Source organism: Capricornis sumatraensis, chromosome 3 (assembly GCF_032405125.1).
Source record: "Capricornis sumatraensis isolate serow.1 chromosome 3, serow.2, whole genome shotgun sequence".
Taxonomy (NCBI): Eukaryota; Metazoa; Chordata; class Mammalia; order Artiodactyla; family Bovidae; genus Capricornis; species Capricornis sumatraensis.
The window spans coordinates 164,459,745-164,485,782 of NC_091071.1; the positions used below are offsets into that span (position 1 = coordinate 164,459,745).

The 26,038-nt window shown below is 44.3% G+C and overlaps 1 protein-coding gene across 1 annotated transcript in view; it reads left to right on the forward strand.

Annotated features, from left to right (window-relative positions):
- DIS3L2 (DIS3 like 3'-5' exoribonuclease 2) overlaps positions 1-26,038 on the forward strand; it is a 362,585-nt gene that overhangs the window by 251,419 nt on the left and 85,128 nt on the right. Inside the window, exon 12 of the mRNA XM_068968636.1 lies at positions 7,643-7,750. Coding sequence (XP_068824737.1) covers positions 7,643-7,750 — 108 coding nt within the window. The remainder of the gene's footprint in view (positions 1-7,642; positions 7,751-26,038) is intronic.

A 26,038-nucleotide genomic window follows, 5' to 3' on the forward strand; every position in this document is an offset into this window, starting at 1 on the left:
GGGAAATACAAGGCAATAATAGAATTTAAGGTAATGTTTAAAAAAATAAGTGAAGAAGTTCTTAAAATAAAACCTAAACAGTTGAAACCTAAACCTAAATTTTCTGCCTGTTAGCTCAAGCACTTATGTTATTTTAGGTGTGAAACAGCTCAAATGAAAGTTCTCCCATAAATCTCTACGATATTTTATTGGTACTGCTTTATAATAGAGATCAAAGATGGAGATTGGAAGCCCGTTTTAATATGGAGTCCAAAGAGTTTTAAGATGTTCCTTTATGACCCCAGCAGGTTGTCAGAGTGTTGATGTTTTGTTAATGTCAAACTGTGGAGCAAAGAGTTGATCAAATTCAGAATTCATGGAAGTGTTGATATGAAAAAGAAAACTCTTTAAGCAGAGATGTTGGCTGGCAGATGAATTATCTCTTCGCTGTAAGCCTGTGAGTGGGGAGCTAGCTACCTTATCGTTAAATCCTGGAAGTCCTCAGAGAACAGGAGGAAAAACTCACCAAGTTCTCAGGCTCTGATAGCCAGTGGGCACTGCTGGTGGGAGGGAGGTTTGGGAGCGGGCAGAGGCCTGGGGCAAAAGGGGCAGAAGAAGCCCCTGCAGCCTGCCTCTCCCCCCCGGTGCTGGAGAACCCCCAGCAGGTCTGGCCCCTGCAAGCTGTTGTGATCCCCATATCGCGGCTAGTCCCTCCTGTTCCTTTTTTCCTGGATGATTGATTCTTCCCCCTCTGTGGCCCTTTCCGCTGGTCACAGGGCTGTCCTGGCTAACCCGTTGCTGAACTTGGCCAGCCTGCCCGCTGTGGCTTTAGCAGATGTTTCTGCTCTGTGAGGCTAACAGAAGATTTTATAGTCTTGATGGTACCCCCACCCAGCTGCCTTGGGCAGTTTACCTAAATGATCCATTTCTCTCCACTCTCCTAAGCCCTGGTCCACAATGCTTAGAAAGTCAGTGTGGGATCTTCAGTGTCCTTTTTTCCCCTATTGGCTTTTAAGATCTGCCCTGACCCAGCTTTGATTCTGGCCCTGAAACAGGCGTAAGAAGACTTAGCAGCCTTTAAGCCCCTTTCATTTTCTGTGGCCTGAAGTGTCACCAGTTAGCATTTGTTGAGTACTGGCTGTGTACCAGGTCTGAAAAGACAAGAGAGAGGCTGATCTTGCCCTGGGGTAGTCAGGGGAGGTAGGCAGGGAACAATGACATTACCCTGTGCTACCTGTGGGTGCAGAAGTGCTCCGTGGAGAGGAAGCATCAGAGGAGAGAGAAACTGTCTCTCCCTGGGTTGGTGGTGGGAGAGGAACTTTTTCAAGAGCCAGGAAGGCTTCATCAATTGATTTTTGAGCAGTGTTTCAAATTGTGAATAGAAAATTCCTTGGTAGACAAAAGTGGTTGGAGAGAGCATCTCAATTAGAGGTTAGAGAAAGCATGGAACATCCAAGGAACAGTATATAGTTTGGAATTGCTGGGGTATGAACTGCAGGGGGAGCCAAGAGATGAAGTTTCAAAGACAGACCAGGGAGCTTGGGTTTCATCTTGAGGTCGAGCAAGGAAGTGACATCATCTCCTTTGACTAAGATAGAAAATCACCTTAGCCACTGTGTGGTTGAGGAACAGTGAGACCAGAGCAGAAAGGTACTTATCAGTACGAGGGCCCCTCCCCTCAGTCATGGCCCCTTGAGGCTTTGAGTAACCACCCCAAAACAGAGAGAGATCTTTGCTCACAGAATCATAGGCGAGTTGAGCACCGTGGTGGTATCCAACTGGACCCCAGAGAATAGAGCAGTAGATGTCTTCAGCCTGGTGGTTGAGGAACATCCGGAACAAGGAGCATTCGCATCCGCCCCCAGACTCATCTCCTCCCAGTCTAGCAATCACATCCCACAGCAGAGCATGGCCAGGTACGTGGGAGAGGTTAGCATCCCATCAGCTCTGCCGTCTCTTTGGAGACAGGTTCTGTGGGCCCTCTGCCGGCTTCCTCTTGAGAGCTCCGGCCACTGAACATGGAGGGTGCAGGCTCGTACTGAAGACCTCTTGGCCTTCATGATGATGTTTGGGCCTTTGCTCATTAACGGGACGAGCAGAAAAATAAAATTTCTGAATTCAGCTCATCAGCCATTGTGGGAGATAAAGACAATGTGTCCCAATATAAATAGGATCCCAGATTATCACTGGGTGGAATTTAGTAAGAAGATTTGAAAGTCTGGAAAATGATACGGAAATCTTACCCAGAGTAATTTCAACTCTCGAACTCTGCTGCTTGTTTAGGAGACTTAGGATATGTTCCAAGACAGACAAAGGTTGCAACTCGAACAGCAGAAGGAGGAGAGGAAAGACTCCTTAGAGAGATTTCAAATGCAAAGCTTGCGGGACCCGGAGCTGATTGGGTGGAGGAGGCGGGGTGGGGGGGGGGTGGGGGCTGGGGTGGGGGGTGGGGTGGGAGGAGGACCCGCCCCTCACGGCTATTTTCTCCATCCTGCTCAGCCAGGACCTGCACAAGACTGTCAGAGGACTTGTGGATCTGTAGAGCTGGGACAGGGAAAGTGAGAGCGTTTGAGAACTTAGAAGGAACTCTCCATGTGGGCCGCACTGAGTAATGAAGCTGAAAAAGACACTGTGGAAAACTCTCCAGGGATGAGGGATGCCTATGCATTCGCAAGATGCTGGTGACGGTCAGCGGTTCCTCACCTGCTTGAGAGCTCACTTCTCTTTCCCAGTTAGACATTGTGTGCTGTACCCAGCACCCTACCCCAGGGTCTCTCCAGGACCGCGGCAGGTCTCAAGTTCTGAAATAACAGAACTGGTACATGTGAAAGCCACTTTTCAGAGCGGCTCTCTGTCTCAGCCTCCCTCCCACAAGGGTCCCTGATGTGCTGTGCACTTGACACACGGCACAGGGCAGTTCCAGCGACACCAGCAGAGAACAGGCCCAGTTTATGAGAGGCCCTGACATGCCAAACCATGGATGTAATTGTAACATCTTCATTCCTTTCCTTTTGGGAAATAACTGTCTACTTACAAAACTATATGGATATAAAGACTGTTTTCTCAGAAGTCCATCTGAATCCTGCCTTAAGAGCTAATAATGAAAGCTTATTGAAAGGAATGCCCTTTAAAAATTAGGCATAATTATACTACCCCAAAAGTTTTAATGTTTAGCTTGTTTTCCTCCCTGGTGGCTCAGAGGTTAAAGCGTCTGCCTCTAACACAGGAGACCTGGGTTTGATCCCTGGGTTGGGAAGATCCCTGGAGATGGAAATGGCAACCCACTCCAGTATTCTTGCCTGGAGAATCCCATGGACGAAGGAGCCTGGTGGGCTACAGTCCATGGGGTTACAGAGTCAGACACGACTGAGCGACTTGACTTAAGACATAAGATATCAAGCAGTGTTTAAACCTTGGGCAGCTGCTGAGTGTACCAATAGTTTTTAAGCGAAAATAGCCAAAATAGTTTAATGACAATAACAATAACAATAATGTGTGCTCAGTTGTGTTCAACCCTTTGCATCTCCAGGGACAATAGCCTACCAGGCCCCTCTGTCCATGTGGTTTTCCAGGCAAGAATGCTGGATTGGGTTGCCATTTCCTTCAGGCGATCTTCCTGACCCAGGGATCCAACCCTGGCCATCTATGTTGGCAAGTGGATTCTTTACTACTAGCGCCAACTGGGAAGCAGGCTTATCCTACACTTAAAATACTAGCTGCCTATCAACTTGTTAAGTATAGATGTTTAAGTGGAAGTTTACTATGTATTTCATAAAATGTTTCATGTGATAATGATAAACAGTTAATGCAGAAAAAAATAGGTGATTTGTTTTCTGGGCAAAAGTCAGTCATTCATTTGTAAACCGAAAGTGCCTGCTGTGTGTCAAAGCGCTGGACAGAGAGACAGAAACAGTCCTCATTCCTGAAGATTGCATGGTCTAGTGGAGAGGAGAGTCACATAAAGGGGCAATTAGGCTGAGAGCAAGAGCCATAGATGCGTCATGAGAGCTCAGGGGGATACAGTGAGTGACAGTTTAGAGCCACCTCAAGTCCTTTTGGAAAGAACAGGAGCAGGTAGGAGGGAGGTATAAAACACAGGGCCTGGTCCCCTGGGGAAATCTGGATAACTGTTTCAGAGATGCTGATGAGCTGAATCTTAAAGGATGTACAAAAGTCGGCCAGATGCGAAACTCTCAGAAAGGTGCTCCAGAAAGAGGGAACCACAGGTGCACGAGTGGAGCACCAAGCAGGCCTGGGTGGCTCTGGTTACTGGAGGGGGCCCAAGGCAAAGACTGACAAAGAAGGAAGGTCCCCTTAGAGGACTGAAGGACCTGGCAGACCGTGGGGTGGCCAGTGAGCTGACTTCGAGCATCTCCAGTGTTGGTTTGCTAATAACAGAGCCAAGACTCAGAGAATTACACTAGGTTTCCCAAATTACACAGGGTAAGACCCTTATGTCTGTCTTTTTTGTTTTTTTAGTGGTAAAGGCCTTTTTGCAAATCAAATCTTAACCCCAATCTCCAATATGTAAAAATAGATCAGGTTGTATTTCATTAACATAAACTTCTTCCACATTTAAATGTATAACAACCTCACACCAGTCACAATGACTGTCAAAGATTTATAACAGTTATGAGATCAAGTAATGAAAACCGGTGACCTTCTTTTTATAAACTCTTCTGTTTTTGTAATAAATTTAAATTTACAGGAAAGTTGCAAAGATAGTACAGAGAGCTCCCATATACCACACACTCAGCTCCCCCCACCCTTTGCTAACATCTTACATTACCATGGTACATTTGTCATAACTGAAAAGTTGACATTGGAACATTACTATTAACTAAATCCATACTTTATTTGGATTTCCCCAGTCTTTCCACCAATTATCTTTCTGTTCCAGGGTTCAGTCCAGGGTACCACGTTGCATTTAGTTGCAATGACTTTCTTTTCACAAACACTAAAACACAAAGTCAGGAAATATGTTACATTCTCAGATGTTCAGCTGTATGATTGAAAAAAGATACTGCCTTGAACCCTTAGAAGAAATACTGCTGCTGCTGCTGCTGCTAAGTCGCTTCAATCGTGTCCAACTCTGTGCAACCCCATCGACGGCAGACCACCAGGCTCCGACGCCTCTGGGATTCTCCAGGCAAGAAGGCTGGAGTGGGTTGCCATTCCCTTCTCCAGTGCATGAAAGTGAAAAGGGAAAGTGAACCTGCTCAGTCGTGTCTGACTCTTCGCGACCTCATGGATTGCAGCCCACCAGGCTCCTCCATCCATGGGATTTTCCAGGCAAGAGTACTGGAGTGGGTTGCCATTGCCTTCTCCGAGAAGAAATACTAACTATATGTAAAAAAAAAAAAAACGGTACTAAGCTTGGACTGCAAGCTTGCAGGGCAAGGAGCTTGCTACTGAAATGCTGTGCTGTGCTTAGTCACTCAGTTGTGTCTGACTCTTTTCGATCCCATGAAGCCAGGGTTCTGTGTCCATGGAATTCTCCAAGTAAGAATACTGGAGTGGGTTGCCATGCACTCCTCTAAGGGATCTTCTCTACCGAGGAATTGAACCCAGATTTCTCACATTGCAGGCAGATTCTTTGACATCTGAGCCACCAGGGAAGCCCAAGAATACTGGAGTGGGTAGCCTGTCCCTTCTCCACGGACTCTTCCCAAGCCAGGAATTGGAACCGGGGTCTCCTGCGTTGCAGGTGGATTGTTTACCAGCTGAGCTACCAGTCTGGTAATGCAGTGCAGAGAAGAACCCAATAATGCACACTCAACAAACTCAGTTTACTCGGTTTTACTCAGCTTGGGCCACCATACAGTATACCATAGACTGGGCATTTTTTTTCACAGTGCTGAAGGCTGGCAGTCCTGGAAGAAGGTGCTGGCCAGTTCGGTTCCTAGTGGAGACTCTCTTCCTGGCTTGTGTAGGGCTGTGTGGGTCTTCACAAGGCTTTCTTTCTGTGTGTGTGTGCAGGGCAGGGAGCCACAAATGACTTCTCTACTTATCAGATCAGGGCCCCACCCTTATGACCTCATTTAACCTTAATTACACCTAAAGACCCCACCTTTGGGAGGTGACTGTATTGGGTACAGTCACATTGAGGGTTAGGGCTTCAATGTAGGAATTAGGGGGTAGAGGAGACATGGTTTAGTCCATAGCCTAGTCCAAAGGCTGAAATTATTTGAAATCTTTACAATTTAATCCTGAGACAATATGGTATTAAAATTTTCTCCATTTTTATAGTACCTTTATGCAGGTTAATATGTGTTATTTTGCAAAACACTCAATGCATGCAAGAAAATATTAATTATTTAGATCACTTTTGAATACTCATTAAATAAGCTAACAAAGAAAATACAGTGTCATCTGAACAGATGGTTCAAAAACAATAGCAAGAAAAATTTTTTTAGAAGTAGGTGCCTTATAAAAAGCTGTTGGGCCTCCCTGGTGGCTCAGTGGTAAAGAGCCTGCCTGCCAGTGCAGTAGATAGGTTCAGTCCCTGATTCAGGAAGATCCCACATGCTGTGGAGCAACTAGGTCCATCTGTCACAACTGTTCAGTCTGTGCACTAGAGCCTGTGTTCTGCAACAAAAGAAGCCACGGTGATGAGAAGCCCACCCACCACAGCTGGAGAAAGCCCACACAGCAACGAAGACTGTGTCCCGAGATTAAATAAACAAATAAAATTAATTAAAAAAAAAAAAAGCTGTTGCCAGAAGTCTTCAGGTGGTCATTAGGTTTTTATATACAAAAGCTGTAGCATCCTTCAGGATAATGCTGAGTAATGCCATAGTTATTAACATTTTTTGTTACTGGTGTGGGCTTTTCCATATCAAAGGTTACTGTAACTACTAAAACAGAATAAATGTCCAACAGTCTTCACACAGAGTAAGATACCACTGGGGTTTGTTTTGCTTTTGCTGAGGAAAGATCTTGACTAGCTGACTTGACCTCAGCTAGTGCACAGTTGCTGCTCCGTTGCAGCGTTCCCTTGCCTGACACCGCACATCCAGGAGGCCTGCAGTAAGTGTGTTGAGTAAACATCTGTCAATACGGCCATTTTTAGTTTGGGAGTCAATGATGATGTCATTAATCAAAACTATGGGAGAAAGAAAAGATTTAAAGGCAGGAGAGAGACAGTCAGAAGTATCCTCAGGATATCCAGGAAGAGCCACTCATTTTGTCTTTGGAATTTTACAGAAAACAAATAATGTTCCAGGATGGCTCTAAGTCATCATTTGAAAGTACGTTGAAGAGGATTTCTTTCTTCCTTTTTTTTTTTTAATTAAAGAGGGTATACCATTGAACTGAGGTAGTTATATCCAAAAATACAAGTCATTCTTGAGTCTTGAGCTTCAATTTTAGTATATAGTAAATGTAGTTATTTTTTTATTGCTATCATGTATTTTTCCCTGTATTACCAGTTCTCAGCTTTCCGGTTCACATTCCCATGTAACATTAAAGCCTCACAGAAAAGTATCAGATAATGTGGTCTTTCTGCCGAGTTTTCAGGGAAAAGAGCTTCCACCATGTTCATCTCACCCTGGAAGCTCAGGCTATTCACCGGAAGGAACCCGCCTCTCTGGGCTGCTTCTCTGCTGGCAGGTAACTGCTGCAGATCGGGCAAAGCCGCTCATGGCCTGTTCCCTGTCCACAGGTTGTTCCCATGCTTCCCAGGCTGCTGTGTGAAGAGCTGTGTAGCCTCAATCCCATGACCGACAAGCTGACCTTCTCTGTGATCTGGACGCTAACTCCGAAGGGCAAGGTAAGGACTTAACACACATGTCCCTTCCGTTTGTGACTCCCTCGTAAGCACTCACTGTGTTCCTGGCCTTGGTCTGGAGCCCCGTGGTGGGAGGATGAGGGCAGCGTAAGAGCCTCCCCAGCAAGGAGGACATGGAAGAAAAGCTGTCTGTCTGCTTAGAAGGCTGAGCCTCAGTGGCGTTCAGTGTGTCATGTGAAGGAAGAAGCTGTGTAAGCAGAGTCCCATGGGGGAGGCCTCGTGCAGCAGAGGGTGTCCGTGAAGGGGACAGTGGGCCAGCCCTGGCTGCAGTTAGGGGAGCAGACGGGGTGAAGGGGGTCATTTGGGGAAAGGGTGGCAAGTTTGGGTAGGTGAGGTGGACTCAAATGCCTGCAAATGCCAGGCCCCATGAATGATGGCTGTTAGGGTTCCTCTGAAGAGTCATGAGAAAGGAGACATTTTAGATTAGTGCTGGGACTTTAAGAATCCACCTGCCAGTGCAGGGTACATAGGCTCAGCCCCTCGTCCGGAAGACTGCTCATGCTGCAGAGCAGCTGAGCCTGTGTGTGCCTGAGAGCCTGTGCTGCACACCAAGAGAAGCCACTGCAATGAGAAGCCTGCACACCGCAGCTAGAGACAGCCCGAGTATAGTGACGAAAACCTAACACAGCCAAAAGTAATTAAATAAGTCTTTTTAAAAAAAAGAAAGACGAGTGCTGCATCATGGTGCTGTTTGAAGAGGAGCAAAATTTGCATGAGGTCGTGCTGTAATCAAGGCCCAAGGCGATGAAACCATGGACTGAGAGCAGAGGGGAGCAGGATGTCAGCAGCCATTCCCTAAATATAGGGAGTAAATGAGACAGATAAATGAAAGATGACTCCAGAAGAAACTAGTCCCCTCTCCCACAACAGAAGCAACTCTGAACTTCTGAAAATAGGGTAATGATTGGGGAAGCTATGGTCCCAGCTCAGTGCAGTGCTGCACAATTACTAAAGCTCTTATGGAGACCGTGTAAGAACATGGGAACTGTTTATGCTGTAATATTAAATAGAAGTTAAAAAAAAGATATTTAATTATAAAGAGGTTCCAAATAAAGATGGAGGATCAAATGCCTACATTTACTTTCATTCCCTCCCAAAACCTCACTAAAACAACAGTGAAGAGATTTTTTTAAAGACATAAACCCACAAGGACAAAGAGAATGGGAGAGGAGACAACAGCAACAAAAAATTGGAAGCCGGGAAGCAGATGGATGAGTGGTAACTGACTTAGCAGTCCCGGGAAAGCCAAGTCCTGAGCCAACAATAGCGAAAGCCAAGAAACAACCCAGTTTACGCAGAAGAACCCTGAAGAAGTTCAGAAATTGACAGCAGCAGCTATCTCTGGGAAGCAGGGGAGAGGTGGGTGAAGAGGAGACCAACTATGTTAGTTGAAGGTTTACTTTAAAAGATTGTCGCTTCCATAACCTAGTGGAAGATCAGAAATTTGTCCCCGAGACAGGATGAAGGAAAGGATGCTGAACTGGGGGTCACCAAACACAGCTGTGGTCATGACCCACTGGGGGAGGCTGAGTGAACGCTGGCACACCAAACATTAAGAGGCCCATCTTTTCTTCCCCGCCAACCTCAGAATTCTAGTAGCCAAGCCTATACCCTTGACTCAGAAGATAGGAAAATCTTTCTCTGAGGAATCTGAGTGGTGAAGATTTAAAGATAAAAACCTCAAGGATTTCCCAACCAGCAGCTCAGCTGTATTTCCCTACAGTAAAGCTGGCGGACAATAAGCTCCACCCACTCAAGCAGAGCTTTTTAGGATTTCACTAAAAAATCAGCCTTTTTGCATTTCACTTTCCTGTATAGAGACAAGAAGAAAGCCTCTAACGTGGAACAGGAAAACCAAAGTAAACAAGTGGGGAACAACTGGAACAAAACAAGCTACGTACGGAATGGAGGGGGAAATAGCTACCGCTCTAGTATTCTTGCCTGGGAATCCCATGGACAGAGGAGCTTGGCAGACTACAGTCCATAGGGCTGCAGAAGAGTCAGACTTGACTGAATAACTAAGCAACACATAAGGAGGAGAAACTTTTTTGTATCCTTAGAGAGTCCCTTTCTAAAAGAAAGTATCTATACTACAAGATCTAGGTACTTTGAAAAAGAAACATTCAGAAAGTGGTGGGGGGGAAGGAGCTCTTTTTAAAAAATTCCATTAACAGCATGAAATTAAAAACATGATAGAAGAAATGAAGTCTCAGGGTTCAGATTGGAAGATAAAGTTGAAAAATTGTCCCAGAATAAGACGGAAAAGTAGAGCACCAGTCCAAGATATCCAACATCTTTTCAGTGACCATTCCAGAAACGGAACAGAGAAAGAGAGAAGAAATCATCAACAAGATCATTCAGAGAGAGGCCCCATCGCTGTAGGATGTGACCCTCCAGGCCAAAAGAGTGCACTGCCCGGCACAGTAAGGGGAACACTGTCTCCAAGCCACATTGTCATAAAATTTCAGAGCACTGAGGACAAAGAAAAGATCCTATAGGCTGCTAAGAAGAAGAATTAAAAAAAAAAAAGAGGCTCATACAGTAGATCAGAACTCAGAAAAAACGTAAGACTTTTTTATTAGAACCCTAGAAGTTAAATGACAGTGAAGCTAAGTTCTCTAATTTCTGGAAGACTATGACCTCCACGCTAAAATGCTGTGCCTAGCTAAGCCATTGGTATAATGTGAGAGTAGGAGAGGACATTTTGAGACTTGCAGGGTCTCAAACAAAAGATGTGCATCTTACATACCCTTTCTCAGGAAGCCTTCACCAAAAAGAAAGAGTAAATCAGGAAGGAGGGAGACATGGGACTCAGGAAACTAATAAACCCATACAATAAAGAAGTGAAAGACTTACCTAGATCACAAGTCACCAGACTTCCTGGTCGGGGACCAGTTAGTAAACCTGGTTTTGGTTTTAGACACCATGTGGTCTGTTACAGTTACTCATGAAAGAAGAATATATAAATAATGTGAGCAGGCTGTGACCCACTAAAACTTCCCTTAAAAACAAGTGACTGACTGAATTTGGCCCACAGACCATAATTTGTTGACCCCTGACCTAGATGATGGTGAAGAAAATTCCCAGGGTACCAGCTCTATGTAGATGCAGAAAACAGGGGATCAGATTGGAGCAGGTCAGAAGGTGACCATCTGCAAGTCAGGAAGAAAGCTGGCACCAGAAACTGAATTGGCTGCCATCTCAGCCTCCAGAACTATGAGAAAGAAATTGTTCAAGCTCCCCAGTCTATGGTATTTTGTTACGGCAGCCTCAGCAGACCAACGCCACATCAACTTGACTTTTATACTGGGTTACATTAAAATCTGTTTTATACTTTGAATGGATCTTTTATTCATGTATGATTTTTTATCCAATAGTCATGTATAGATGTGAGAGTTGGACCATAAAGAAGGTTGAGCACCAAAGAATTGATGCTTTCGAACTATGGGTTGGAGAAGACTCTTGAGAGTCCCTTGGACTGCAAGGAGATCAAACCAGTCAATCTAAAAGGAAATCAGTCCTGAATATTCATTGGAAGGACTGATGCTGAAGCTAAAGGTTTAATACTTTGGCCACCTGATGGGAAGAACTGACTCATTGGAAAAGACCCTGATGCTGGGAAAGATTGAGGGCAAGAGGAGAGGAGAGCAACAGAGGATGAGAGGGTTAGAAGGCATCACTGGCTCAATGGACATGAGTTTGCGCAAACTCAGCCATGAAGGACAGGGAAGCCTGGTGTGCTGCAGTCCATGGAGTTGCAGAGTCAGACACGACTAAGTGACTGAACTGGCTGTTGTTTTCAGACTACTACTACTACTACTACTACTACTACTAAGTCGCTTCAGTCGTGTCCGACTCTGTGTGACCCCATAGACCTAGGCAGCCCACCAGGCTCCCCCGTCCCTGGGATTCTCCAGGCAAGAACACTGGACTGGGTTGCCATTTCCTTCTCTCTTTTCAAACTAGTAGTCTGATTTTTAAAATGTTGACACATTTCATTATATTAAAAAGTCATATTTATTAGTGTCACTACAGATCCTAGACAAGTCTTTAAGTATTGGAAAACATGTATCATATACATGGGTATGATACAGGGTTTCCAAAATTCTAATTTTTATGATGGCTTGAATTTTATCATTAGCAATGAATAACATTTGTTGTTTTTCTTGACGTGCCAGATGACCATAGTGTGTCACTCTTCCTCCAAGTAAAAATGGTGTTCTGTAAAAAAAGATGGTCATTTCACCTCACTACTCAAAGTATGTAAATGCTTTTCCCCAAGACAGCCGTCATACTTGGCCATGCTGCTAAGTGGAAAAGACAAGTACACAAGAGTTGAGCCACAGTAAAAGCAATGAAAGCACTAAGTTCCTTATCGCTTCATCAGGAACATGCTGAAGTGAAGTAGGTTTTTTTATTTCCTGTGAGTGTGAGCCAGTGACAAGACCCTGGCCTCTGGCAGCACTTGTTGCTATTGTGTGATTCGTGCCAAGGCATCAACAGTTTTCCCCACCAGTGCTTCTGTGCCATCAATATAAATGGGACATACACAGAAAAGGCCACATGATGCCTTAGTATTAATACTATTATGAAAATAGTTTTGACCTCATGGATCCCTGAATGGAGTCCACAGACCGTACTTCAAGAACCACTGTTTTAAACAATTGATGAAAAGCTTGAAGTGGATTAATGTACAGAGCAGATAGAAAAACCAACCAAATTGAAACAAAACAGTTACTAATTTCAGTAAAAATAAAAAGCTGTATAGGAAAGAATAGTAACCCTGAGTATTTACATAGTTATAATAGTTAATTCTCATAGTGATGATGTAATTTTACTGGGAGAACGAGGGCCTGGGAATGCTTATGTGTGTTTGGTTGGGGGAAGGCAGCATGTGTGGCAGGAAGAGTTAATTTGCCCCTTCTATAGTGGAAAAGTTTGTGAATGATGCCTAAAACTGAAAAATCAAGAAGAAGTAATCCGGCAGATTGTATAGAACTGTGAAAGTAAATACCAAAATAATCTACTGAGAGATGACAGTGGTTACCCCTGGGAAGGGGCAGAGGACTGCTGTTCTTCTTAACAAGCCTTTAAAACCACTTCATTGTTTGAACTGTGGCCACTTTAATTTTTTTATTTTTATTTTGAAAAATTTCAAATATACATGAAAGTGCAGAAAATAGCACAATAAATCCACCATCCCTATCTGCTAGATTTAACAACTGTCAACATTTATTTTCTTTGCTAAAGCATTTTATTTTTTTAATATAAATTTATTTTAATTGGAGGTTAATTACTTTACAATACTGTATGGTTTTGCCATACATCAACATGAATCCACCACAGGTGTACACGTGTTCACCATCCTGAAGCCCCCCTCCCTCCTCCCTCCCCATACCATCCCTCTGGGTCATCCCAGTGCACCAGCCTCAAGCATCCAGTATCATGCATCGAACCTGGACTGGCGATTCGTTTCATATATGATATTATACATGTTTCAGTGTCCTTCTCCCAAATCATCCCACCCTCACCCTCTCCCACAGAGTCCAAGACTGTTCTATACATCTGTGTCTCTTTTGCTGTCTTGCATACAGGGTTATCATTACCATCTTTCTAAATTCCATATATATGTGTTAGTATACTGTATTGGTGTTTTTCTTTCTGGCTTACTTCACTCTGTATAATAGGCTCCAGTTTCATCCACCTCATTAGAACTGATTCAAATGTATTCTTTTTAATGGCTGAGTAATACTCCACTGTGTATATGTACCACAGCTTTCTTATCCATTCATCTGCTGATGGACATCTAGGTTGCTTCCATGTCTTGGCTATTATAAACAGTGCTACGATGAACATTGGGGTACACGTGTCTCTTTCGATTTTGGTTTCCTCAGTGTGTATGCCCAGCAATGGGATTGCTGAGTCATAAGGCAGTTCTATTTCCAGTTTTTTAAGGAAATGGCAACCCACTCCAGTACCTTTGCCCGGAAAATCCCATCAACAGAGGAGCCCAGTAGGCTGCAGTCCATGGGGTTGCAAAGAGTCGGACACGACTGAGCGATTTCACTTTCACTCTTCAAGGAATCTCCACACTGTTCTCCATAGTGTCTGTACTAGTTTGCATTCCCACCAACAGTGTAAGAGGGTTCTCTTTTCTCCATACCCTCTCCAGCATTTATTGCTTGTAGACTTTTGGATCGCAGCCATTCTAACTGGCGTGAAATGGTACCTCATTGTGGTTTTGATTTGGATTTCTCTGATAGTGAGTGATGTTGAGCATCTTTTCATGTGTTTGTTAGCCATCTGTATGTTTTCAACCTGTCTACTTCAGGCTCTACTACAAAGCCACAGTCATCAAGACAGTATGGTACTGGCACAAAGAGAGAAATATAGAGCAGTGGAACAAAATAGCCCAGAGATAAATCCACGCACCTATGGACACCTTATCTTTGACAAAGGAGGCAAGAATATACAAGACAATCTCTTTAACAGGTGGTGCTGGGAAAACTGGTCAACCACTTGTAAAAGAATGAAACTAGAACACTTTCTAACACCACACACAAAAATAAACTCAAAATGGATTAAAGATCTAAAAGTAAGACGAGAAACTATAAAACTCCTAGAGGAGAACATAGGCAAAACACTCTCCGACATACATCACAGCAGGATCCTCTGTGACCCACCTCCCAGAATACTGGAAATAAAAGCAATAAACAAATGGGACCTAATTAAACTTAAAAGCTTCTGCACAACAAAGGAAACTATAAGCCTTCAGAATGGGAGAAAATAGTAGCAAATGAAGCAACTGACAAACAACTAATCTCAAAAATATACAAGCAACTCCTGCAGCTCAATTCCAGGAAAATAAATGACCCAATCAAAAAATGGGCCAAAGAACTAAATAGACATTTCTCCAAAGAAGGCATACAGATGCTAAAGCATTTTAAAGCAAACCATAGACATCACATCATTTCACACATACATATTTTCATATGTGGCTCTAAAAAATTAGGACATTTCCTTATATAACCACAATGTCATTGGCACACCTAACAGTTAATATTCGTGCCTCAGTGTCATTTAAAACCCAGTTCATAATTGCATTTCCCAGATTGTCTCCAAATGAGGCACAATCCACTCCAATCCACAGGAGAATCAAAATAAGTTACCTACATAACATTTGGGTTTTATGACTTTGAATATATGATAATAAGTTCCTTTTTAAGAGTTAAGAAGCAAACACTATCTGAAATACAAAGAAAGAAATGTGAAGACAGTAGGCCAGCAATCATATTTCTGTGGAAGTGGGAACTTGTATGGGGGAAAAAAATGAATGGAAAAAGACCAGAAGGAAATAAAATAGAATGCCAGTAGTGGTTGTATTTGGGTAGCAAGGCTATGAGTAACTTTTTCTACTTTTTTGTATTTTCTAGTGTTTTTTGAAAACATGTATTGCTTCCATATTTTTATAAATGTTTATTTTTGCAAAAGTTTAACTAAACAGAAAAATAAAAGCCTAAAAGTTAGAAGAAAACTAACTTGAGTCAACAGAAAAGAACTTTGAATCTAAACTAAGCCTGCCAGGGTCAGACCCAAGAAATAAAAAGCCACCTGATCTAATGAGCTTCTAAAATATGAAGATCATTAAAAAAGCACTCGGAAGAGGCAGACCCTGAAAACTTGGTTGTAGGTTTTCTGTCGGAGGCAGTGTCTGGTGACCAAGCCTTCTGGCACGGGGGGCTGGAGAGCAGGTGCAGAGGAGGCACAGGGTTCAGGAAGGGATGCTGGGCCTCTGGCAAACCCAGCCACAGAGGAAGTGTGAGGCTTTGGACCTGGGACAGTGGTGGAGTGAGACTCACTGACCATACTCCTTATGCTGTAGTCAAACATCCTACCCAGAACAAGAGGCCACACGGTGGGTTGACCTGGTCAGTTAGTCCTGGGGTGTAGTGACAATAAGTGTCTTCCTGCTCACAGTCAAGATACATGAGAGTTCAGATCCCAGACTCGTGTCCAGGAGCTAGTACTTGTTGAAGACACTGGCAAAGGAGAGCCTGAGTTGGTGGGGTTGTTGTTGTTCAGTTGCGCAGTCATATCCAGCTCTTTGTGACCCCATGGACTGCAGCATGCCAGGCTTCCCTGTCCTTCACCATCTCCCAGAGCTTGCCCAAACTCATGAGTTGTTAGGGAGGGGTGGGAAAACAGATGGGGTGGTTCAGGGGGCCAGAGAGAACTTCCCAGGTGGTGCTAGTGGTAAAGAACCTGCTTGCCAGTGCAGGAGACGTGAGAGACATGGAGTCAGTCCCTGGGTTGGGAAAATCCCCTAGAAGGGGGCATGGCAACCCACTCCAGTATTCTTGCCTGGAGAATCCCATGGACAGAGGAGCCTGGTGGGCTATGGTCCACAGGGCCTCAGAGTCAGACATGACTGAAGCAGCTTAGTACAGGGGGTGAGAGAAGCGGTAAGGAGGAAAGCGGCACGCATCAAGAGCCCAGTAAGCCTGAGACTTGGTTAGTACACAGTGGTGGCTTCTCATAGTGTACGGGCTTGGACTTCCAAGGAGCTAGGGCAGGGCCAGCAGCCTCAGGCATGGCTGCCAGTCTCCCCTGGAGCTCAAGTGGAGAAAGGTTTTGTTTTTTTCCTTTATCTACTGGAATGCCTTACTTTGTAGAGCTATAGAAAGCCTATTCCAACTGTTTTTAAACACCCAGTAGATTTTTTTAAGTATCTACTAGGAAACCTTGGTGTCATATATGTTAATACTTTCCTTAAGCCAGTGTTCAGGTTTTTAGAATGGAAAACTCTGAAAGATCTGGTTTTTGGCATGTTTCTCACATATTGGTGGTAAGAGTGTTGTCCTCTGATGTAGATAGCTCTGATTCTGTTTTCCTAAGAGAAACACACCCAGCTGAACCTTGTGCTTTGGAAGTCCAGCTCTGGACCCATGAAATCCTCTCCGACCATGTCAGTGCAGTCTCATATCTGGTTACCTCCAGCACGTCTGTCTCACTGGGCACCAAGCTCCTGCAAAACAGAGACCATGTCCACAGGCCCTGGCTCATCAGAGGCGTCTCAATTTGAAGTCACCTTTGGGAAATAAACACCAGTGTTACACTTTAAAGAAGGTCACAGACAATGAATCTAACTTGATACCTAAGTCCTAAAGCCTTGGAACCCTAAAATCTCAGGTCAGAGGTCAGAATAATAAAGGAAGACTCTCGCAGTTACAGTAGCAATTCACAGCCTGTGTCTCTCGCAGCGTACCTGGCCTGTGCTGTCTGGCTCAGTCAGAATGCAAGCGTGTACCTCTTGCCCAGAGGTAAGAGGGGCCCAGTTCAGCCCCAGTCCATGGTGCACCTCTCTCAGCCACTTCCGTAGCTCCCAGCCCCAGTCATTGTTGACTCTGGTCATCTTCTGACCCCTCACCTCCAGGCCAGCAGTGAGTCACCTCAGCATTGTCTCCAGCACCTCCAGATTCTGTCCTCTTCCTCACCACTGTCAGCGCTGACCACTGCCTCCAAGCTGCCCACCCCCCACCTGGACTCCAGGGGCCTCCCAACTGTCCCCCGAGCTTCGGCTTCTGCCCCACTTCATCTTCTCCCTACACAGCGGTCCAAGGGAGTCTTCTAAATCAGAAATCAGGTCTCATCTCTCTGTCCTTTTTAATGACCCTCCAGTCTCTCATTTGGAATAAAATCTAAGAAACCTTTAAAGTGGGATTTTTTTTTCCTGTTCTTTTTTTTCCTCTGTCTTCTCTGCTAGAAATGCATGGATTCTAGAGAGTTCTTGGGACTTGAGTCTTTCCTCGTTCCCGGACCATCTTTACTCACATGAGAAGAGTGGCTTTTAGGGTGTGGCCAAGCTCTCAGCTGTGTGGCAGCTCCCCAGGCCACCTTCTGGGACCTGACCTCAGCGGGGGTCAGCCCTTCTCAGCCGCCACCTTAGAACACCCTGCAGGTCGCTGGCTACTCCTCGTGGTTCTGGGGAAGTGTTTCCAGTCCCCACCTAACACCTCTTTCTGAACGGCAGACATTGTAGGGGAACTGTGGGATGTGCCAGTCCAGGCTGCCTTTTTTCAGCTGGACCTTCAGTGCTGCTTAGAGGGATCCTTTTATTTGTTGCTTACGTATTTGTTTCAAGCCTTTATTCTTGGACATCCTGGCAGTGCAGTGGTTAAGACGGCGCTCCCAGCTTAGGGACACGGGTTCTGTCACTGGTTGGGGAGGATCTCACTTGCTGTATATGGTGGCAAAAAAAACCCCAAAAAATGAATAACTTTGCAGTCAATAATAAAGGTAAATAAGTGTGAAATGGTATTAAAAAAAAAACTTTATTCTCGGTTCTGGCTTCCAACTTTGCTTCCATTCCTCTCTACTTCGAGATCAACCATTCCCCCAGATGATTTTCAGTTTTCCTTCTGGGAAACCAGAGAGACCAGCCAGCTGGGTCTGCTGAAGTTCCTCCCTTCAGAGTCATCCTTCCCGTCTCGTGATGCAGAAAAAAACACACTCCTGCTCCAACCAGAGGGTAAACCCTCCGTCCTCCAGATCTGAAATGGCATCAGCATCCCTCTGAACCGCTCAGAGCCTCAGTCTGTAGCCCACCTCACCCCTGCCACATCCTAGCAGTTCTCAGTGATAGCAGCTCTACCTTTGCCAAGCGTCTTCCATCAGTCCTTCCTTTCCTGTTGCCGCAGTCACTGTCCCTGCCCAAGTCCTCACCATCCTCCTTGGTTGACAGAGACTGTTCATGGCCTCTTCATTCCATTTCCTCAGTGGTGTTAGGTGACTTTTAGAAGCTGAATCTGGTCCCGCTACACTACTACTTAATATCCTCTTACAGTGGGACAGTGGGTTATGATTATCCACAAAAGTCCGTAATCTCCAGAGCATGACCAGTGAAGACCTCCACCAACCCCTTCTCGCATTGCATGGCCATCCTTTAGCCCCTCAGCCTCTGCTGACTGGTTCATTTGGCCTCATACAGAATCGTTCCACTACTGAGACTTTGCATGTGCTTTTTCCACTTCCCAGAGTGTCCTTCCCCTCATCCCTGCTAACACGAATCCTACTTACCTATGAGACTCAGCTAAAATGCCACTTCTTCCATGAAAGTGTTAATTATTCCTTCATTCATTCATTTAGTAAATACTCATTGAAGATTTGCTGTGTTGAGACACTATAAAAGGTGTTGAAGATACAGGAATTAAATATGCACCAAAATAGAAACAGTAGTTAATTCCCAATGGTGGATTCATAGGAGATTTTTTTTTTCCTTCTCCTTTTCCCACATATATATTTTAAAGTTTTCTGCAGTGAATTGATATTGTCATTGTAGTAAAAGTAAGATTTTGAGGGTTTTTTTTCTGTTTTTTTTTTTTTTAAGTGGTGGGGGAGAGATATTGGAGTATGTTTATAGGCTACATAGGGAGGCGAATCAGAGACATTGCTGATGAGGAGAAAAGGAACAAAGCTTTGGAACCAAGTCATGAAGGAAAGGGGTTCCCTGGTGGCTTCCTACAGTGCAGGATCAATCCCTGGGTTGAGAAGATCCCCTGGAGAAGGAAATAGCAACTCACTCCAGTATTCTTGCCTGGAGAATTCCATGGACAGAGGTGCCTGATGAAGGAAGTGGGAATTTCAGGACCTAAACTCCAGTGGGAGTAGATTAGCTCCCACTAGGAGGATGAGGACCACAGACTTCCCTAGCACAGAGAAGGTGGAGCTTGGGGTCCCTGCTGAAATTTGGAAAGGAGGCAGGTTGGCCTTTCTGAGAATGTGCTTAGATGGGAAGACCCCCACCCTCCCTGTCAGAACCCATTTTCCCATCTTGCTGCCCCTACAGCACCTGTCAGTGCCATTTGTATACAGATCTATCATCCGACTGGACCTTAACATCATTCTTAATTTTTTAAAATCTCTTTTCCTCATACACAGCACAGGGTCAAAAGCCCAAAAATGCTTAAAAATTACTTCATAAACTGAATTGCATATCCATTTTCCGGGGCTTCCCTGGTGGCTCAGTGGTAAAGAATTCACCTGCCAAGCAGGAGACATGACTTTGAACCCTGGAGGTCCTCTGGAGGAGAAAATAGCAACCCAGTCCAGTATTCTTGTCTGGTAAATTCAGTGGATAGAGGAGCCTGGCGGGCTGCAGTCTGTGGGGTCACAAAAAGTCGGACAGTCGTTAGCGACTAAAACAACAACATACCCATTTACATAGTTCTGTTTAGCCTGCTTTATTAGAATGGTGTTTCCTTGGTAAGGATGTTTATCGCAGCAGCCTTGTCAGCACCCTGAGCTGTGTCCTGGGGTTGAGGAGGGCCTGACACAGCTGCCCGAGTGTCTTCCCCCCACTGCCTTCCCTGCTCACCCTGCTGCTAACACACCAGCTGCCACCCATGGAAATGCTGCTGCTGCTGCTGCTAAGTTGCTTCAGTCGTGTCCAACTCTGTGCGACCCCAAAGATGGCAGCCCACCAGGCTCCCCCATCCCTGGGATTCTCCAGGCAAGAACACGAGTGGGTTGCCATTGCCTTCTCCATGGAAATGCTATAGAACTTGAAAAATAAAACTAGGATCCCCCCGGGTCATCTTGTGTCTGCAGCAAGCCCACAGAGCCAAGCACAAGCGCAGGACTGTGTGACTGGGGGCTGCAGGTCATGGTAAAGAAACAGTGCCGGGTTTTATGCCTCCTCCTAGGACACTTCAGTGGAAATCTTGCCCAATCAACTCCCAGTAAGAGACCATAGGTCCCAAGGCTGATTCTGAAAATAATAGAAAAGTTCCCAGAATATTCATTTTTAGCCCTTAGCAGAGCAGGGCAAAGTCACTTTATTTCAGACCTATAGAGATAGCCTGGGACCAGAGGAGCCTTTGGAAGAACTCTGTTGTGTCCTTTGTGTCCTGGTTTGCTAACGAAGATAACAGGCAATTAGAGGCTGACCTAAGGTCACTTCAAGGTAACAGCAGACATGAGCACAGATTTTGCTGTGAATCCTTGAGTTTAAAGTAAAAATTCAAAAGAAAATATTTTCAAGAATTAACAAAACAAGACATGTATCATTTATAGGATTGTTGTCGCTGTTGTTTAGTCATTAACTCGTGTCTGACTCTTTTGCAAATAAAAAAAATTTTTTTAATCAGCCTTTCCTGCATTTAGAGGTTACTAATCATGAAGTTGATTTAAATTTAAGGACTTGGGCTCTGAGGTTAATAAACAACGTGTTGCTGTGCTGCATGCCTTTAAAGGACGGATGGACCTCGTTGTTGGAGAGATGACTTCCTTTGGTCTTTTTGGAAGGCTGGAACTGAATTAACCTCACTGGCTTTAAAAATCTGTGATTCTGTTTTCCCTGGGTCTTTCTGAACCCAATCCTTAGAAGCTTCCTCCATGGCTCTCCTGTGCTTTGCTCCCTCTCCCCCACCTGCAGCTTCCTTCCTCAGGCCTCCCAACCAGTCCACCACCTCCAAAGATTCCTCCTGCCCGCCCCCCACCTGCCTCGCAACTGTCTGCAGTAAAGGGAACACTTTTCAAAGACTTCCCTGGCTTCCCTGGTGTTTCAGATGGTAAAGAATCTGCCTGCAGTACTGGAAACCCGGGTTCAATCCCTAAGTTGGGAAGATGCCCTGGAGAAGGGAATGGCAACCCACTCCAGTATTCTTGCCTGGAGAATTCCGTGGACTGTATAGTCCGTGGGGTCGCAAAGAGTTGGACATGACTGAGCGACTTTCACTTTGACTTTCAGGATGTCTCTTGGGCATGTGGATTGTTTCAAGCTGAAAACAATCAGGACCCAAAAGACTCAGGAAGAAACTCTGACTTTACCTTCACTGTCTAAAGAATGTAGAGGACCTGCTTCTAAAAGGGAGAGAGCTATCATCACAGATAACTCTAGGATGGACTAGGTATGGTAGACAGGAGGAACCTTTCAAAATCTGTGTTTTTTTTTTAATTCCTGTGTGTGTCCCATTGTCTCTGCCTGGTCCACACATTGTAAACATTTGTTTACCAAGCATTTGCTTTTCCACCTTCATGTGAATTTCCTTCCTCCCCTTCTAAGTCCTGAATCACTAGCCCAACATTCTCTTTTGTTACTAGCTGAAGATGGTATTTAAAGTGAAGCTTTCAGCCATTTTAGTGAGTTACTCAGCTTTCCTGAGTCTCTCCCATGTTTTGTTTGATTTTCTCCTGTTAATCTGTCTCATGACAATTTAATTCTTAGACCAGAAAAACCTGAAAGGGTAGAAAAAAATTTCTTCCTTCCCAACAATAGGAGTAGGCCTGGTTTTAGTCTGAGGGACAACAGACTAGGCTGGCGGCAAGTGACCTCAAACTGTAGAAGAGAACACAGTTGACTCCATACAAATTAATCTTCCAGAAAATTCTTGTACATACACTGCCTTATAAACTAAAACTAGCAAACACATGGCCCTCTGGTACCCATGCTCCCTCGTCAGCTTCCGAAAACTGGGTTTACCTCTTGATGGGTGTTGAGCCAAAAGACACCACCAATCCAAAGAGTGGGAGAAGGAAGGATTTATTACGTGCAGCAAGTAGGGATAACATGGGGGATCTTTCCCAAAGCAGTGTCTCCCCAGACAGCAAAATTGGGGAAGTTTTAAGCTAGGATGCATGCAGACTCCTAAAGGGGCTTCAGCCAAGGAGGGTTCAGCATAGAATTGGGGCAGAAGTTGGCAGAGTCCACATGATAGTTGATTGAAGTCACAGGCATCAGAAAAGGGCAACATCATCATTCATAGTTAATCTGGTAATTGAGCATTGTTAAGGGTGGTTAAATTTTGCAAAACAGCTTCAGGCTAATCTTTACCATTGGAACAGAATTAGGAGTCTTTACAACTGATATATCATCTCCAATCTGGTTAAGTTAGCTCCCTGGCCTGGTAATAGCTGTTTGTTTTTTACCTTCTTTCATTCCCTTAAAATCAACTACTGAGACCCATTCTTCTGTAAGAGCAAGCATTGTGGCCAGGCTCAGATCATCGAATGGCTTAGGCCTAAAGTGGTTTCTCTTATTTAAGAAAGTCATGTCTGTCTCACTACCTCCACGGATCCCTACCTAATCTACTTACACAGTACCCCCCCACATTGAGATATTTCACTCTTCTTTCTTGAGGGGCACAGAGCCAAAAGTCATTCTTTTGTAACTACTTCTTGCTGAGAATGGGCATTGCCGTTTCCCTAGTTAGAGGAGTGAAGCTCTCTCTGCTAGAGCTAGAGAAGTTTGGGGGTCCACAGAGTAGTGGCTGAATGTGCATAGCATTATTCTAGCAGGTGTAGGTGAGGCACAGCAGGAGAGGCAGTTAATAGCAACTTTGCAGCTTCACTGGCAGAGTCTTGAGCCAAGAGCCCTCTGACCCAAACCATTTTCTCTAAACTGGGAAGAGGATCCTTCAGAGGAGATTTAATTTTTTTTCATATACATCATGAGGTGAGTCATATTAGAAACTCATCAGGTATAAAACCCAGCATTCAGTATGTCTTATAAATTCCTCCTTGAACAGCTGTTAAAATATCAAGGACCATGCAGTTCTAGAGGATGACTTTTTGTATCATAGAAACTTCTGAGTTCATCGTTGTTACTGAATAAATTTCACAAAGCCCTGTGTGTGAATGATGATGTCCTCTAGTTTTTTATTTTTTAATGCATTTTTTTTCCTTAATAGCCAAAGCAGATACATTCAGTAGGCCACTAAACAGGCCACTTCGGTCACTATAAACTTTAAGGTAAATCATGTATTAGCTGGAATGGCTTCCCAATACCTAACTGAGTTCATGAAAATTTATTTTATCATTTTTCCTTTTGATTGCAAATCTCTTGGTAGGTCAGATTTGTCCCTCAATGCCAGGGTGATTGCTGCCTGGCATCCGTCATGTTCTCTGGTGCCACGCTTCCTTTTTGTTTATAAGTAGTGGCCTACTCATCAGATACAGTGAACAAGCTCAGAGGTATGTTAATAGGGAAACATTTTATAAGCTATATGTTGTATCAGTTATACTGAATTGTCACACAGACATCATACATGTGCTTTTAGCAGTAGACTTAAAGCAAGCAATGATATTTGTTGTTATATGTCACACAGTAGTTATACTCTGTGACGCTTCACTGGATAATTTCCTTTAGTTTTGTTGCATGTGTGCTAGTTAAGAGTACTTGATAAGGCTGCTGGGAATCTAGAATCTTCCATTTTTAGAGGAATCAGGTAGAGACAAAAGATTAATGTCTCAGTCCTACCCTCAAGTTATAATTTACCAAGTTGGTGTAGGTTATAATCAGCTTAAGGGGAAAGGTATCCTTATATCTGGAAAACAGATGAAAAACCAACGATATTTCTTTAGGAAAGATCCCCAGTGATCTCCTTACTTGCCACAAGTAATAACTCCTTCCTTCTCCCGCTCTTTGGCTTGGTTGCATCTTCTGGTTCAACATCCACCCAGAGGCAAACCCAGCTTTTGGGTAACAGGCCCAGCCGGGCCACAGCACGAGAGGACACAGCTAGGTCTAAATAGGAGTGTGTGGCTGACAGTGTCTCCATCTTGTCACTTACTCTTTGATCTTACCATGGTCTTCTCTGTTCTTCTTTAAGAAGGGACCTGTGCCTCACTTTGTCACCACTGGCCTGGCCAGGAGTGGGCCCAGCAGAGGAGACCCCCTGCTTGCTCCTCGCGAGCCACCCCCCTCACTACCTCTGCCCTCTGCAGTCACCAGCACCTCTGCATCATAGACATACTGCCGTCGGCTTCTCCTCACTGTCTTCGAGCACTGCCTCTTTCTGCCCAGTTTCTTTTTGGATACATTACTCTTGGCATCTTTGACTTTTTTCACCCCTGGGCCCTCCCTACCCTAGGGGGGTTGCCTCGTGTTCACAGTAAGAAGAGGCAGAAATCCGTGCACCCTCCTACCCCTGATCATCTCAGCAGCCTGGTTTTGTTCCAATCAGGAAACTGTTTCTTTCTTCCTATTACATTTTGTTTTTATTGAATTATAGTTGATTCACAATGTTGTGTTATTTTCTGGTGTATAGCAAAGTGGTTAGCTATATATATATATATATGAATATATGTATTCTTTTTCATCATAGGTTATTACAAAATATTGAATATAGTTCCCTGTGCTATACAGTAGGACCTTGTTATTTATCTGTTTTATATACAGTACTGTGTATCTGCTAATCCTGAACTCCCATCCCTCCCCTGCTTTCCCCTTTGGTAACCAGATTTGTTTTCTGTGTCTGTGAGTCTGTTTTGTAAAGAAGTTCATTTTTCTGGTATATTTTTTGAACCAAATAGTTTATATACAGAAGCCCAAAGCTGTAGTGGAAGTGATTTTATATCTAATTACTTAAAATTACAAATTAACCCCATTAGCAGTGTTTTGAACCAAGTATTTCTTAATGAGACACTGACTTTTTTAGAAGCTTAAAATTTTAAATACATTTGAATGGAAATTAATAGTTTTCAAATGATATGTTTTCCCCATGACTTTGTATCTATTAAATAGAAAGTCAATATTTTATTTTCTTTACTTCACTGTCTGTCTCTTTTGTGACCTTCAGCAAGCTATAATAAAAAATAACACTTGATTTTGAGTCTTAGGTCTTTAGCACAGATCTGATCCTGGCCTCCACTTAGGAGTTAGCGTGACTTTTCACAAATCCCCAACCTCTTCTCTCAATGTAAAATGGGCCAAATAACGTACTCCCAGGTGTGTTGGACTTCCTAGGTGGCAAAGAACCTGCCTCCAATGCAAGAGATATAAGAAATGCAGGTTAGATGCCTGAGTCAGCAAGATCCTCTGGAGGAGGGCATGGCAACCCACTCCAGTATTCTTGGCTGGAGAATCCCATGGACAGAGGAGCCTGGTGGGCTACAGTCCATGGGGTCAGAGAGTCAGCCCTAAGTGAAGGGATTTAGCATGCACACACATCCAGGTGTGTTAGAGAGATTTGAGAGGGTCGGAGGTGTGAGAGCTCTGCCACCAAGCAGAGCCAGGTGGTCCCCGGTGTCAAGCCACTTCCTGTCCTACCTGGTACCAGAAAGTAGATCTTGAGGTAGGCAATATTTTCTCCTTTCTAACTAGGTTTTTTTTCCCCCAGCCGGATACCTTCAGTGGATATTGGCATGCTGTTTAATCCAACATCCTAAATAGCAGTGTCCTAGAGTGTACGCAGGAAGCTTGCCGCCTGCAGAAAGAGAGTGACCCAAATCCTGTGATGAAATGAATGGCAGAGGAAGGCCATGATTCTTCTC